At 31.3% G+C, this 13,747-nt stretch overlaps 1 protein-coding gene across 3 annotated transcripts in view; it reads left to right on the top strand.

Moving 5' to 3' along the window:
• The window catches only part of LOC134718621 (tyrosine-protein kinase Fer-like), a 42,230-nt gene that overhangs the window by 4,126 nt on the left and 24,357 nt on the right, over positions 1 to 13,747 (top strand). For all 3 annotated transcript variants that reach the window (XM_063581262.1, XM_063581264.1, XM_063581263.1), the window contains exons 2-6: positions 483 to 699; positions 3,618 to 3,791; positions 6,054 to 6,150; positions 10,556 to 10,748; positions 11,957 to 12,094. In XM_063581262.1, coding sequence (XP_063437332.1) covers positions 483 to 699; positions 3,618 to 3,791; positions 6,054 to 6,150; positions 10,556 to 10,748; positions 11,957 to 12,094 — 819 coding nt within the window. The remainder of the gene's footprint in view (positions 1 to 482; positions 700 to 3,617; positions 3,792 to 6,053; positions 6,151 to 10,555; positions 10,749 to 11,956; positions 12,095 to 13,747) is intronic.

Raw genomic sequence — 13,747 nt, 5'->3', positions numbered from 1 at the left:
CACAAACATGACAAAATCCATCTTTCCATAACGTCTTTTTAAAAAGCATGCATAAGGCTGTACGGTGACCTATAGTTGTTAGTGTCTGTGTCATCTTGGTCTTTAGTGGATAGTTGTCGCATTGGCAATCATATACCACATCTTCTTTTTTATATATGAGATTATTTAACTTTTAAAAATTGTTAGATGAGGGTTAAATTGTTATGTTCATTGAACATGTTGAAATGGAATTGAGCACAGCTGGTAGTGTAATTGATAAATATTTTTGCAGTTTTTTTAAGGTGTTGAATCATTAGCATAATTGATGAAAGAACACTTTGTTGATTAAGCAATATTATTTTACATCCCTATAAACTTTGAAAAAAATGCATGTTTTGGTCATATTAAATCAAGATAATTTATTATTTATCTAATGTTTTCATTTGTGGCAATAAGATTCATCATGATTACAAAAACAATCTTTCTTCTCCTTTTTTTTGCAGAAATATGGGGTTTGGGACAGACCTGCAAGGCAAGGATTCCCATGATGCCCTTGTGCGTTGCCATGACACTGAAATTAGATTGTATGAAAATATTAAACGTTGCTTAAATATTCGGATAGACAGTGATAAGAAATATGCGACATCTTTAACAACATTTGTACAACAAGCTCAGAAAGTTGATTTCTCAGAGTTCTCTTCAACATGTGCTGTCATGCAGGTTTGTAAGAGAAAAAAATATACATATTTGAAAATAATTTGTACATAGAATATCTTGATTGCATTAGCCTAATGTAAGCTTTTAAAGTCTAGAGCATACTGCTTGAAAAGGTAGGGTAAAACAACTATAAAAATATTATATATGTATACACAGTGAATATGTAAAACTTGAATTTTTTCTTACTAAGCAACATCAAGTCAATTTGAAAATGGACTAAAAATGTAGAAAGGGCTTGACGCGAAAATAAGTTGGTTTACAGTAAGAGCATTTAAAAATATTTCAGGAACATGAGGCCTTTAGACTGGTAGCTACCCCTGTGATATGATGAACTGTTCATGAAATCTGTTCATGAAATGTTCATGCATATTCATGAATTATTCATTATCATCTCACAGGGGTAATTTACTGTCAAGGAGAGGATTCTGGGGGGGGATTGGAACCCACCCTTTTTTAGCAAGATCAATGCATATGAAAGGGTTTATAGTACATAGTTTGAACCCCACACCTTTTTTAAAATGGCTGGATCTGCACCTTAACCCACCCAATATTAAAACTAAAGTAACTATGCGTCAGATATAATAATATAAAAGGATACATGTAAAGTTTCTGCTTCTTTCTGTAATATTTTGTTGTCTCTGTTCTTCCAAGTAGAATCGCTGAATAAATGTAACTAAAATCTCCACTGAATCTGTTTTACTATCAAAACTGGCAGCTCCATTTTGATATTTAATCATTCAATCCCCTAAAAGTATAAAAAAAATCCACAAAGAATCAATTGTTCTAGATGTTTTAAAGCAATAAAATTCAATTGAAATGTTGTTGCCTGTTTATACACTACATCTGAAGCTGTTAATGAATCAAATTCATTTCAAAACCCTCCCCCTTTTTATCCCCTGAAGATTAAAAAAACTGGCTACTTATTATTTTCACAAAAGAACAATTCAAACAATTCAAAAACTATAAATTTTAGGTAACTACCAATAATCATATGTGGAAACAATTATTCATTTTGTTTATATAATTAAAAATAAATTTTCAAATATGCTTTCAGACTTTCTGATGTTGCTTTGCTCAAAGAAACCATAAAAAAAATATATTTCCTCAACAAATTATATTTTATAATAATATACACATGTCTGTCATGTTAAATTAAATTTGTAATGCACTTATCTGAAATCTTTCTGACTGGAAATGTCTTTTCCGTGTTTCCATCAGCGTAATCTCCATTTTGGTGACGTATTACCCAAGAGTGCACTTACGCTGACGTTGAGACTGTGACAATCTCGCCCCAGATAATATCGGCCAGAAGTTGATCTGTGCCGTAACGGAAGTATAAAAATAAATCAAGGGTGTCGCAAACAAATATTTATTAATATGCAGTTTTATTAAGTATAATAAAAAAAAAATCTTTAGTTTAAACGGCACATGGTGCATGTGAATAAACAAGTGGACTCACTTGGAAGGTATTTTTAGGGCCGAACTGTTCAGTACGATTAAAACCACGAGGTCAAGGTTTGTTTACATTGTACATACGTTGAGAAACGTCTGTCGTTGGGCCTATCTATCATTGATCTGATATTTTTCTAAGTTATTTATATGCCGGACGACAATTAATAGAAAGGCACATATGTGAACTTGGAGAAAATCAGAATTTACATCTTCAGCAGTTTAGGGAAAGGAAGAGTAAAAAAAACCTTCTTGCAGCAAACCAGTAACAGCAGTGACAGTCCCACACGCAGTGTTACCAGTTACTAAATCATCTATTATTCATAACACATGCATATGACAGATGAACATTTCAAGAATTTCAATGATCAGCTCGTGATTCATCAAAACTTCATGAACATTCATAAAATACTTTTAATGAACATTTCATGAATTTTTATGAGCAGCTACTGATTCATCAAAACTTCATGAACATTCATAAAATACTTTTAATGAACATTTCATGAATTTTTATGAGCAGCTAGTGATTCATCAAAACTTCATGAACATTCATAAAATACTTTTAATGAACATTTCATGAATTTTTATGAACATCTAGTGATTCATCAAAACTTCATGAACATTCATAAATACTTTTAATGAACATTTCATGAATTTTTATGAGCAGCTAGTGATTCATCAAAACTTCATGAACATTCATAAAATACTTTTAATGAACAGTTCATGAATTAAATTCATGAAACTTCATTTATGAATTATTTATGAATTTTCATGTACCATTCATGAACATTCACGAACCATTCATGATAGTTCATGAAGTCATGAATTTCTTCTCGCCGGGGTATATATCCAAGATATATATATATTAAGAGTTTCAGTTTCCCCCCTCTCCCCCCCTCAAAAAAAAAAATAACCAACAAAAACTGACCCATGGCTTTCATTTGTCAAATACTTGTGAAGAACAGTCATGACAGTCAGTCTACTAAATGAATGCAATTTAAACAACTTAAGTAAAACGGTTGAATTAGTTAATGAGTTATTTCACTATCTAGAGTGTATATCTACTTAAACATTGACATGTCTTTGAAAACCTCAAGTACCACTTCAATAATAGATTCAAAAAGGAAATAAAATATTAAACTAGTTACTAAATATATTTCAGTGTATAGTAAATTTATACAGATGGAAAAATATATGTTTCATGTTCATATATATAAATATGGTTATTTTTTTTTTATTTTGATAGATTTTTTTTGTATTATGATAACCACTTCATGTGTTGGTTCACCTTGTTTAAATTCAAAGAAACAAATTTGAAAAAATCAACCAATAACTGGGGGTAAAATGTAAAATTCTGGTCAACTGGTTTAACTCTTTTATATTTTATTTTAAATTGGTTCTATTTATGTATAAGATTTTGATGATAAAGATTAAATATATAATTCGTCTCTTATGTTATATGATTAATATAGGCATGGGATGTTATCATTCAAGAGACAGAGAAATTTGTCCAGCAATTAAAGAGAAACGTAGAAGAACTGACAACAGACACAATGGAAAAGCTGAACGAGATATTACATGAGAAAAAGACAGTGAAAAAACAGTACTTAGAGGAGAGAAATCATCTAGAAAATGATTTCTCTAAGGTATTATTAAACATTATAATTACAATGTCATACATATTGAAACATACTGAAATTTTGGGAAAGGGGGAGGAAACTTCATATACAAACAATTCTGTGGTCTACATGTAGTATTATTCTAGAACATTATTCTGTAAAAGTCAGTCAGTGTCCTCTTTCATTCTAATTTTGTGAGTTAAGTAATATTTTATTGTTGCCATGGTTTGCCCTTTTTAGCTCACCTGGCCCGAAGGGCCAAGTGAGCTTTTCCCATCACTTTGCGTCCGTCATCCGTCGTCCGTCGTCGTTAACTTTTACAAAAATCTTCTCCTCTGAAACTACTGGGCCAAATTGAACCAAACTTGGCCACAATCATCATTTGGGTATCTAGTTTAAAAAATGTGTGGCGTGACCCGGTCAACCAACCAAGATGGCCGCCAAGGCTAAAAATAGAACATAGGGGTAAAATGCAGTTTTTGGCTTATAACTCAAAAACCAAAGCATTTAGAGGAAATCTGACAAGGGGTAAAAATGTTTATCAGGTCAAGATCTATCTGCCCTGAAATTTTCAGACGAATCAGACAATCCGTTGTTGGGTTGCTGCCCCTGAATTTGTAATTTTGAGGAAATTTGGCTGTTTTTGGTTATTATCTTGAATATTATTATAGATAGAGATAAACTGTAAACAGCAATTATGTTCAGCAAAGTAAGATTTACAAATAAGTCAACATGACCGAAATGGTCAGTTGACCCCTTGAGGAGTTATTGCCCTTTATAGTCAATTTTGAACCATTTTTCGTAAATCTTAGTTATCTTTTAAAAAAATCTTCTCCTCTGAAACTACTTGGCCAAATTAATCCAATCTTAGCCACAATCATCTTTGGGGTATCTAGTTTTAAAAATGTGTGGCGTGACACGGTCAACCAACCAAGATGGCCGCCACGGCAAAAAATAGAACATAGGGGTAAAATGCAGTTTTTGGCTTATAACTCAAAAACCAAAGCATTTAGTGGAAATCTGACATGGGGTAAAAATGTTTATCAGGTCAAGATCTATCTGCCCTGAAATTTTCAGACGAATCGGACAACCCGTTGTTGGGTTGCTGCCCCTGAATTAGTGATTTTGAGGAAATTTTGCTGTTTTTGGTTATTATCTTGAATATTATTATAGATAGAGATAAACTGTAAACAGCAATTATGTTCAGCAAAGTAAGATTTACAAATAAGTCAACATGACCGAAATAGTCAGTTGACCCCTCTAGGAGTTATTGCCCTTTATAGTCAATTTTGAACCATTTTTCGTAAATCTTAGTTATCTTTTTCAAAAATCTTCTCCTCTGAAACTACTTGGCCAAATTAATCCAAACTTGGCCACAATCATCTTTTGGGTATCTAGTTTAAAAAATGTGTGGCGTGACCCAGTCAACCAACCAAGATGGCCGCCACGGCTAAAAATAGAATATGGGGGTAAAATGCAGTTTTTGGCTTATAACTCAAAAAACAAAGCAATTAGAGCAAATCTGAAAATGGTCAATTGACCCACTAAGGAGTAATTGTCCTTTATAGTCAATTTTTAACAATTTTCATAAAATTTGTAAATTTTTATTAACATTTTCCACTGAAACTACTGGGCCAAGTTCATTATAGATAGAGATAATTGTAAGCAGCAAGACTGTTTAGTAAAGTAAGATTTACAAACACATCACCATCACCAAAACACAATTTTGTCATGAATCCATCTGCTTCCTTTGTTTAATATTCACATAGACCAAGGTGAGCGACACAGGCTCTTTAGAGCCTCTAGTTTCCTACTCCCAATTACCTATATGTATAAGATAAGGAAATATAAATTTTATAGGGTTTTGATTTAACATTGCTTTTAATTTTGAAATCAGAACAAATAACATGAACAAAGAGTAATTCAATAGTTAGTTTCCTAGGCAACATCAATGACCAGTGTAGAATATTGACAATATGCCAAAAAAAATAAAAACTTTTCTTTCTTTTTTGTAAGGTAAACTTTATTGAATGGTTCAAATTCTAGTAGTTAGAAACAAAAACATATAAAGTAACAGTTTAATCTTTAAACATCTACTTGTAAATTGGAAATGGATTAAAAAAAAAGTCATAATAAAATAATGGTTGACTTTTGATACCAGTGACTTATAAACCTCATCAAAAGTCAATAATTGCATAATAATGATTATATTTTAAAATAATTGAAAAAGAATATTAAAATTATTCATAACATAAAATATCATTAACTTGAATTAATATTTTCCGACAGGTGCAGACAGCGGTTAGAACACAGAAACAAGAATATGATAAGTGTCTGGGCAAACTCCAACAGGATCAGGCAAAACTTCAGGATCTTAAAGGGAAAGGTATAGAATTCGTGATAAACCTTATAGCGTGTTATTTGGCGGTGTGTAAATTTTCACAGATTGAAGAGATCTTGCATTATCATGGGCATTTCATTTTGACCAAAATTTTCATTCAACTCAATCATGTCAATAGAAATTTTAATGTACGGTGACAGTAACCGTATAGCAGGTTATTTTTGCGGGGTGTAAATTTTCACTTATTTTCGCTAATACTAATAGAACAAAATTTAAGAAACAATTTAAATGTGTACATGCAAAGTTATTGATAAAAGTTTTGAATAAGCCAAAATAATAATTATATATAACCAACCATTTTTTATGTATACCTTATTCAATGAAAAACGTGAAATTTTACACGCACCAAAAATAACCCCCTATACAGATATACATTTTTGTCTAGCCTTCGACTTTAGTCGAAAAAGAGAGACTAAGCGATCCTACATTCCGTCGGCGTTGGCAGGGTCAACAAATATTCACTCTGTAGTTAAAGTTTTTGAAATTTTAATAACTTTCTTAAACTATACTGGATTTCTACCAAACTTTGACAGAAGCTTGTTTATGATCATAACATAGTATCCAGAAGTAAATTTTATAAAAATAAAATTCCATTTTTTCCATATTTTACTATAAATGGACTTAATTTTTTCTGCGGGAAAACAAAACATTCACTCTGTGGTTAAAGTTTTTAGAATTTTAATAACTTTCTCCAACTATCCTGGGTTTGTACCAAACTTGGACAGAAGCTTGTTTATGATCAAAAGATAGTATCCAGAAGTAAATTTTGTAAAAATAAAATTCCATTTTTTCCGCATTTTACTATAAATGGACTTAGTTTTTTCTGCGGGGAAACAAAACATTCACTCTGTGGTTAAAGTTTTTAGGATTTTAATAACTTTCTCAAACTATCCTGGGTTTGTACCAAACATGGACAGAAGCTTGTTTATGATCATAAGATAATATCCAGAAGTAAATTTTGTAAAAATGAAATTCTATTTTTTCAGTATTTTACTTACAAATGGACTTAGTTTGTTCTGCTGGGAAACATTACATTCACTCTGTGGTTAAAGTTTTTAGAATTTTAATAACTTTCTTTAACTATCCTGGGTTTGTACCAAACTTGGACAGAAGCTTGTTATGAGGCCAACCTTAAAAATATGTTTGTTTGCAGTTTTCCGACTGTACCTTCAGACTGAAGGGTCGGTAGGTAGGAAAAATATTTTATTTTATCAGCCACAATACAGTTTAAACAAGCAGTTACACTAAACCAAGTTTCTTGTGAAGAAAAAAAAACATTTTAAAACAACAAACACTGTACATGCTGAAAACCAACATCAAATGAACAGGCATTTTCAGATAAAAAACTTTTTAACCAAAACTGAAACTTTAACATAGTGTCATTATCCAATTTATGACATAAAATATGGTATAATTATTAAATACTGGAACACTTATAAACAAGGAATGTCATTATGACTAGAACTGTTTTAAAGAAATATATTCAGACATGTATGCTTCTTGACTAGAATGTTTTCATGAGTAGAGTATTTTCATCAGAAAAATGTATATATTATAGATTTATAAGACATTATTAAAGAGTGTATTTTTAATTAAAAAAAAAACAACCATTGAATCTTCCTCAATTGAAAAAAAGGCAACTTGAAAAAAAGTACTAAGACATCTGACTGTTTTCATATTTCTAACAATATTTGATTATATGTGATAAGGTTATATTTTTGCCAGGCTTTAATGAAAACCAAAGAAATCTAAAGTTTGGGGTGAAATCCATAGCACCCCATTAAAAGTAAATGGTCTGTACTGAAATGTTTTTAATGCATAAAAATAATTGGCAGCATAACTCCTAAGGACATGTTTTAATTGAATTCACACAGTTTTGGTATATTTAATATTGTAAGAAAGAGAATAATTGCAATGAGTGGGGCAGCCCCCCTTATCCTAAAGGAGCATACTCATTGCAATCGAAGATAGATTTAATATAGAGAGTATATTTATTTTTCAAGCTAACCATTCATTTTCTCTACATCTTTGTGTAGTTAGGGTTGCTTCTTATTGATTTGGCATGATCTATATCCATTAACATTTCAAATGAGCCCTTCCTCCGTACAGGCTTGTTTACAGATATCCATGAAGATTTAAGTCACGGAGGAGTGGTTTCATCTTTGTCGTCTTCACAACGATTTGTAGAAAATAAGCCATACTTCAAGCTGCTGTCGAATTATTTAACCACTGAAATTGGTTCCATAAAGTCAGGCTCCACAGATTCTGAACCTGATTTGTTTGCGGAGACAGAATGGTTATCGTGTCAGTTATGAATATCCGCTGCATCATCGTCAATGATATCATCACACATCATTACATGTGCCTGAATCTGTATAAAAAGTTTACTAATAAACTTTTTTGTTTGTTATTTGTCTTAAAATTGACACGAGACGACAGCGTAAAGTACTCCTCCTTGACTTCATGGATACCTGTAAACAATTTCCATGTGCTTTATCATTAAATGGTCACATGAACGCTTGACTGGAAGCTAAGAAAAACCTAACTTGAAACGCGTAATTGACCCAGACTTTAAATCATTTCCGGAAAGGACCCAAAGTTCTGGATCGCGTCAATAGAGGTATTAAAAAAAATATCTTCTAATTTTAAGCAATAAAATTTTCACAGTCGGGAGGATTTTCAAGGGTCGGTCGGTAAACTGCAAACAAACAATATTTTAATTTAAGCCTGATCATAAGATAGTATCCAGAAGTAAATTTTGTAAATAAATAAATCCATTTTTTCCATATTTTACTTTTAAATGGACTTAGTTTTTCTGCGGGGAACCATTTCATTCACTCTGTGGTTAAAGTTTTAAAAATTTTAATAACTTTCTTAAACTATCCTGGGTTTGTACCAAACTTGGACAGAAGCTTATTTATGATCATAAGATTGTATCCAGAAGTAAAGTTTGTAAAAAGATTACTCTGTTTTTTCTGTAATATTCAAGAGGAATATTTTTATTGATTTTTTTCCTCATTATTGTTGAGCCTGCAAATTTACAGCAAAAATAGGCTAGACACTGGGTTACGCGGAACCCTTACAAATTTATTTTTGTGTGATACCAATTCTTGTTGATTTCAAATGTTCAACGAAATACAAATTTTCTATTGAGTTGAATGAAAATTTTGGTCAAAAACAAATGCCCACGAAAATGCAAGATCTCATCAATCTGTGAAAATTGGTACCCATGGAAATAAACAAATCCACAGTACCAGAAGTTACTTCAAATCTTAAAACCTGATTTAGACTTGCTTTAAAAAAGTACCTAGACCAAGTCATCACTGTGACAGTCAATTGGTTAATATGATAAATTCTATTCTAAAGGTGTAATACCACCATTGATTTTCCCCTATTAGTCTTTGTTAAATTTGCACTTTTCAAAAAATTGTGCAGAATTTATCTTTGTTTCAAATAAAGAAATACTTGGCATGAGTAAAGTTTTATCCTGTCCAGTTCTATAGAAAAAGTTTCACATAACATTTCATTGCATATGAGAAAATAACCATCATTGGAAGTTAACCAATCAAATTTCTCCCCTTATTCTATCTTTGTACAAGGTTTAGTCACCATGTAACCTCAAGTTTACAAAATTTTCTATAGAAATCACAAATAAAAAATAATGGTGTTTTGAAATACCCAAGACATATGTTTATGACACAGAAATAGTTTTACTGCAATAAAAAGTAGGATTAATTACCTACAATGGTCAAATTCAAGGGAATATTTTTTTAGACCTTCTTTCGTATGCAACTGGATGTGACGTACCATGATTTGGTGGTATTACACCTAAAGACAATGGATGGAAAGTTTTCCCTTAAAATTAGCCAGTATTTTTTACATAAATTTACTTTTAAAAACGTAGTAAATGTTACCTTTATAAAAAAAAATCAAATTTAATAATATTATGATTCTATATTAGACAAGGTAATCTTGATAACATTTATATAAAGATAGGGAGATGTCGTTGATTGCCAATGAAACAACTATACACCTGAGGCGAAGTGATGTGGATGTTAGCAATTATATGTAATGCCTTCAACAATGAGAAAAACCATTAAGATATACTAGTCAGCTTTAAAAGGCCCCAACATGAATAAATGAAACAATTGAATTCAAACGAGAAAATTTAAATCCTAATTTATAACAATAAATTTCAAATCTGTATTCTTTAGTCTGGGAACTTGATTTATTTAAACTTTTAAATAAATCAAGTTCCCAGACTAAAGAATATAGACAATTGTTGGTTGTTTAATTTTAGAAAATAGAACACTTGTTAAATTCTTGGCTTTAGCATACTTACCCTTCTGCATGTACTTTGATATTTAAGATTCTTTGATTAATTTTGTAGCTAAATCTGGAGGAAAGTTGGACAAGGCTAAATTAGACCATAAAAAATCCATGGTAAAGCTACATACAGTTCACAACAACTATGTTTTATCCTTACAAGAAGTGTGCTTACATCAAAAAGAGTATCTCAATCAGACTTTACCAGAGTTTTTAGATTCTCATCAGGCGACGCAGGAAGCACTTGCTCAGCAATGGTAAGGGACAATCTGTTTATCTCACATTTTTACTAAGGGCCTCAGTTGCCAAGTGGTTTATTATAATGCCAAATTAGATTTTTTACCCCAAAAATTTCAAGGTCCACTGATCATAGAAAATGATAGTGTGAGTGGATTATCTGTGTACTATTTATGTTTAAAACAGGATGTAGACTCCTGAGAACAGAGACAGAAAAAATGAAATCGTGTACATTTTGTTTCAAGATCATTCTCAGGATACAGTAGCTTATTTCATGTTGGTTTTACAAATAACTCAGACCCAACTCATACATCAGCTTGAATGTTGTTTTGATTCTCTTTATAATGTATTGCTAAACATTTTAGTTGTTAACCCTTTCCTCCATTGACATTTCTTTTACACATACCTGATTCGCATAGGATTTTTCCAATTAAAACAAATATAAAGTATCAATGCATTGCAAAAAGGAATATTTCATCTATGAAATTCCAGTCAAATATTCTCTTAAATATCCTTTTTTTATTAGATTCAATTTTGTTTAGGTCTGATAAAGATTTTTCCAAGGTAAAGCGTTTCAACTGAGGCACTACACAGGCGTCTAAAGGGGTCATTATAGAGTAAAAGGGGTGGCGTCAAAAAGTTCATTATGGAGGAAAGGGTTAAACCATTTTAACATCATGAACATGAAAAAACAGCTTCAAAAATATTCTGGTTCTATAGTTTACCTCTCGGCTGTTTGCCAACACTACACAGAAAAAGATACCAAAGAGACATTCAAACTCATAAGTCAAAAATAAACTGACAATGCCATTGCTAAAAAAAAATGGAAAAAAAAACAGACAAACAGTCACAAAACACAACATGAAAAACTAAAGACTGGGCAACATGAACCCCACCAAGATCTTGAGGTTATCTCAGGTGCTCTGAAAGAGTAGTCAGATCCTGCTCTGCATGTGGCACCAGTTGATTTGCTGAAAATTGAAAATTTACAATAAGAGAAATATTCTATAGACCATCTTTGCACGTATTTCATTTGACTACTGAAAACTCAGAAATTTTTATTTGATTTTATTATAACAAAGGGAAAGGTTCCGCTAAAATAAAAAACCTGTATTATGAATTTGAATTATATTTGCACTACATCATTTTCTGAAAAATTTGGCATATTCATACATTGTACAACATCAATTAATTAAATTTTATATGAATTGTCTTTTGTCTGTTTCAGTAAAGATTTCCTGCAGAGTTTTTACACCAATACAAATTTCTGTAGTGAAGACTTCTGTGATATGTCCAAACAAATATCCGACTCCATCGGAGAAATAGTCCCTGAAAATCACTTTGTACAGTTTATAGATGCCTTCAAGTAAGTCATATATCTGTATTAGAAATGAAGTATAAATGGGAACTACTGTAGATTCATATTTTTTTTCGTAGTATGTGGAAAACATCATGGATATTTGATTCGTAGTTTTGCAAATCTACAAAAATACAAAGCCTATAAAAACAATTCATTCGTTGAAAAGTTTGAATTTTTTGTTCACCTGTTCTCACAAAACCAAGAAAAATTGGTATCCAACGAATATGAATAAAGAATCCACATCCAGTAAAAAAAAATAAAAAAAATAATGAATCCAGTATTTTTACCAGAAATCATTAATTTATCAACAAATTATTTAAGGAATGACTGTCTACAAAGAAATAACATTCAAAATTTGGTGCACACTAAATAACACGCATAATTTTGGGAAAATGAATATTTGTGAAAGTGTCAAACTTAAATGAATGAATGAATGAATATATATATGGACCATAATTTGCTATTGGGCTTCGTTTCCTATAACTATAGAAAAGTGATAAAATGTGAATTACTGTAAGAAAAGTTGCAACTACATCTAAAGATGCCATTATTTTTATCAACATACAAGTGTATGCTACTCTTCCCTAGAAAATTTTTTAAAATATACGAATTTCAAAGATTCTACAACTGTATTTTTGTGTCGTTTCTCGCGTTACTTATTGCTTCCGAAGAGCATAACGCTGACTGATTTATAGATAATCGTCACCGGCAAATTCGTAACTTTTGCTTTCAAATAACAAAGAACATCGACCAATAAGAGTAGTGAGAAGAAAATGCCGAGAACTATAAGTATTTATGTAGCAGATGTAAGAACAGTGGCGTGATTTTTGTGTCCGATTTCGTAACGCAATTTTTAGATGATGTAATCTGCTTTGTTGTAATAGAATTCTTAAAAACAATATGCAAATATGAACTCTCGCGAGATGTTCAAACAGGTAAATCCGAGATGATTTACATTCTTGTTTTGATCTTCGTAATAATTAAGTAAGAAAATTACGTTGCCGTTATGCGTTACATTTCACACGAAACAGAAGTCCAGTTATTTATTAAAATTGTTTTTGTCCTTAAGTTCTAACCATTTCTGGTCATACGTGAAACACGTGACTAACATGTGATAATGCCATTACGGCCGGATGTACGAAATACTAGGTCTAAACATTGTTTTTGTTTCCAACGGGATGTTAGCAAACATAATCTGTAGACTTGTTTCGTCTTGTTTAAAAGAGGAAAATACAATTGTCAAAGAGATTGCGCCGGTGGTCTGTTATTTTTCCTATGTGCATAATGTTACATACGATCCTGTGTGAAAATAAATGCCCAATGACTTGACAAAATCAATTTCATATTTGACAGACGTTAGAACACACTTCGTTTCCCGATAATGACGTGAAGAGTCCTTGGAAAAATCAATCGAAATTACGTCTCTTATCATTGTACCAATGCTCGTTGGATTGACTTAACTTAAGCAGTAAATATTACTGGATATTTTAGGTGAATAAATATAATTTAATAACAAATACATGTTAATATACCGTTACACTTAGAATGTACAAAGTTGGAATCCTCTCACAGTTTTTAATTAATATTTTTTATTCGTGTTCTGCAAACACTTATCAGAAACACAATAAACTTGTCAACGGAGAAGTAAACTTTTACCAT

The sequence above is a fragment of the Mytilus trossulus genome, chromosome 5 (assembly GCF_036588685.1).
Source record: "Mytilus trossulus isolate FHL-02 chromosome 5, PNRI_Mtr1.1.1.hap1, whole genome shotgun sequence".
NCBI classification, from domain to species: domain Eukaryota; kingdom Metazoa; phylum Mollusca; class Bivalvia; order Mytilida; family Mytilidae; genus Mytilus; species Mytilus trossulus.
This window is presented reverse-complemented; position numbering and strand designations above follow the sequence as displayed.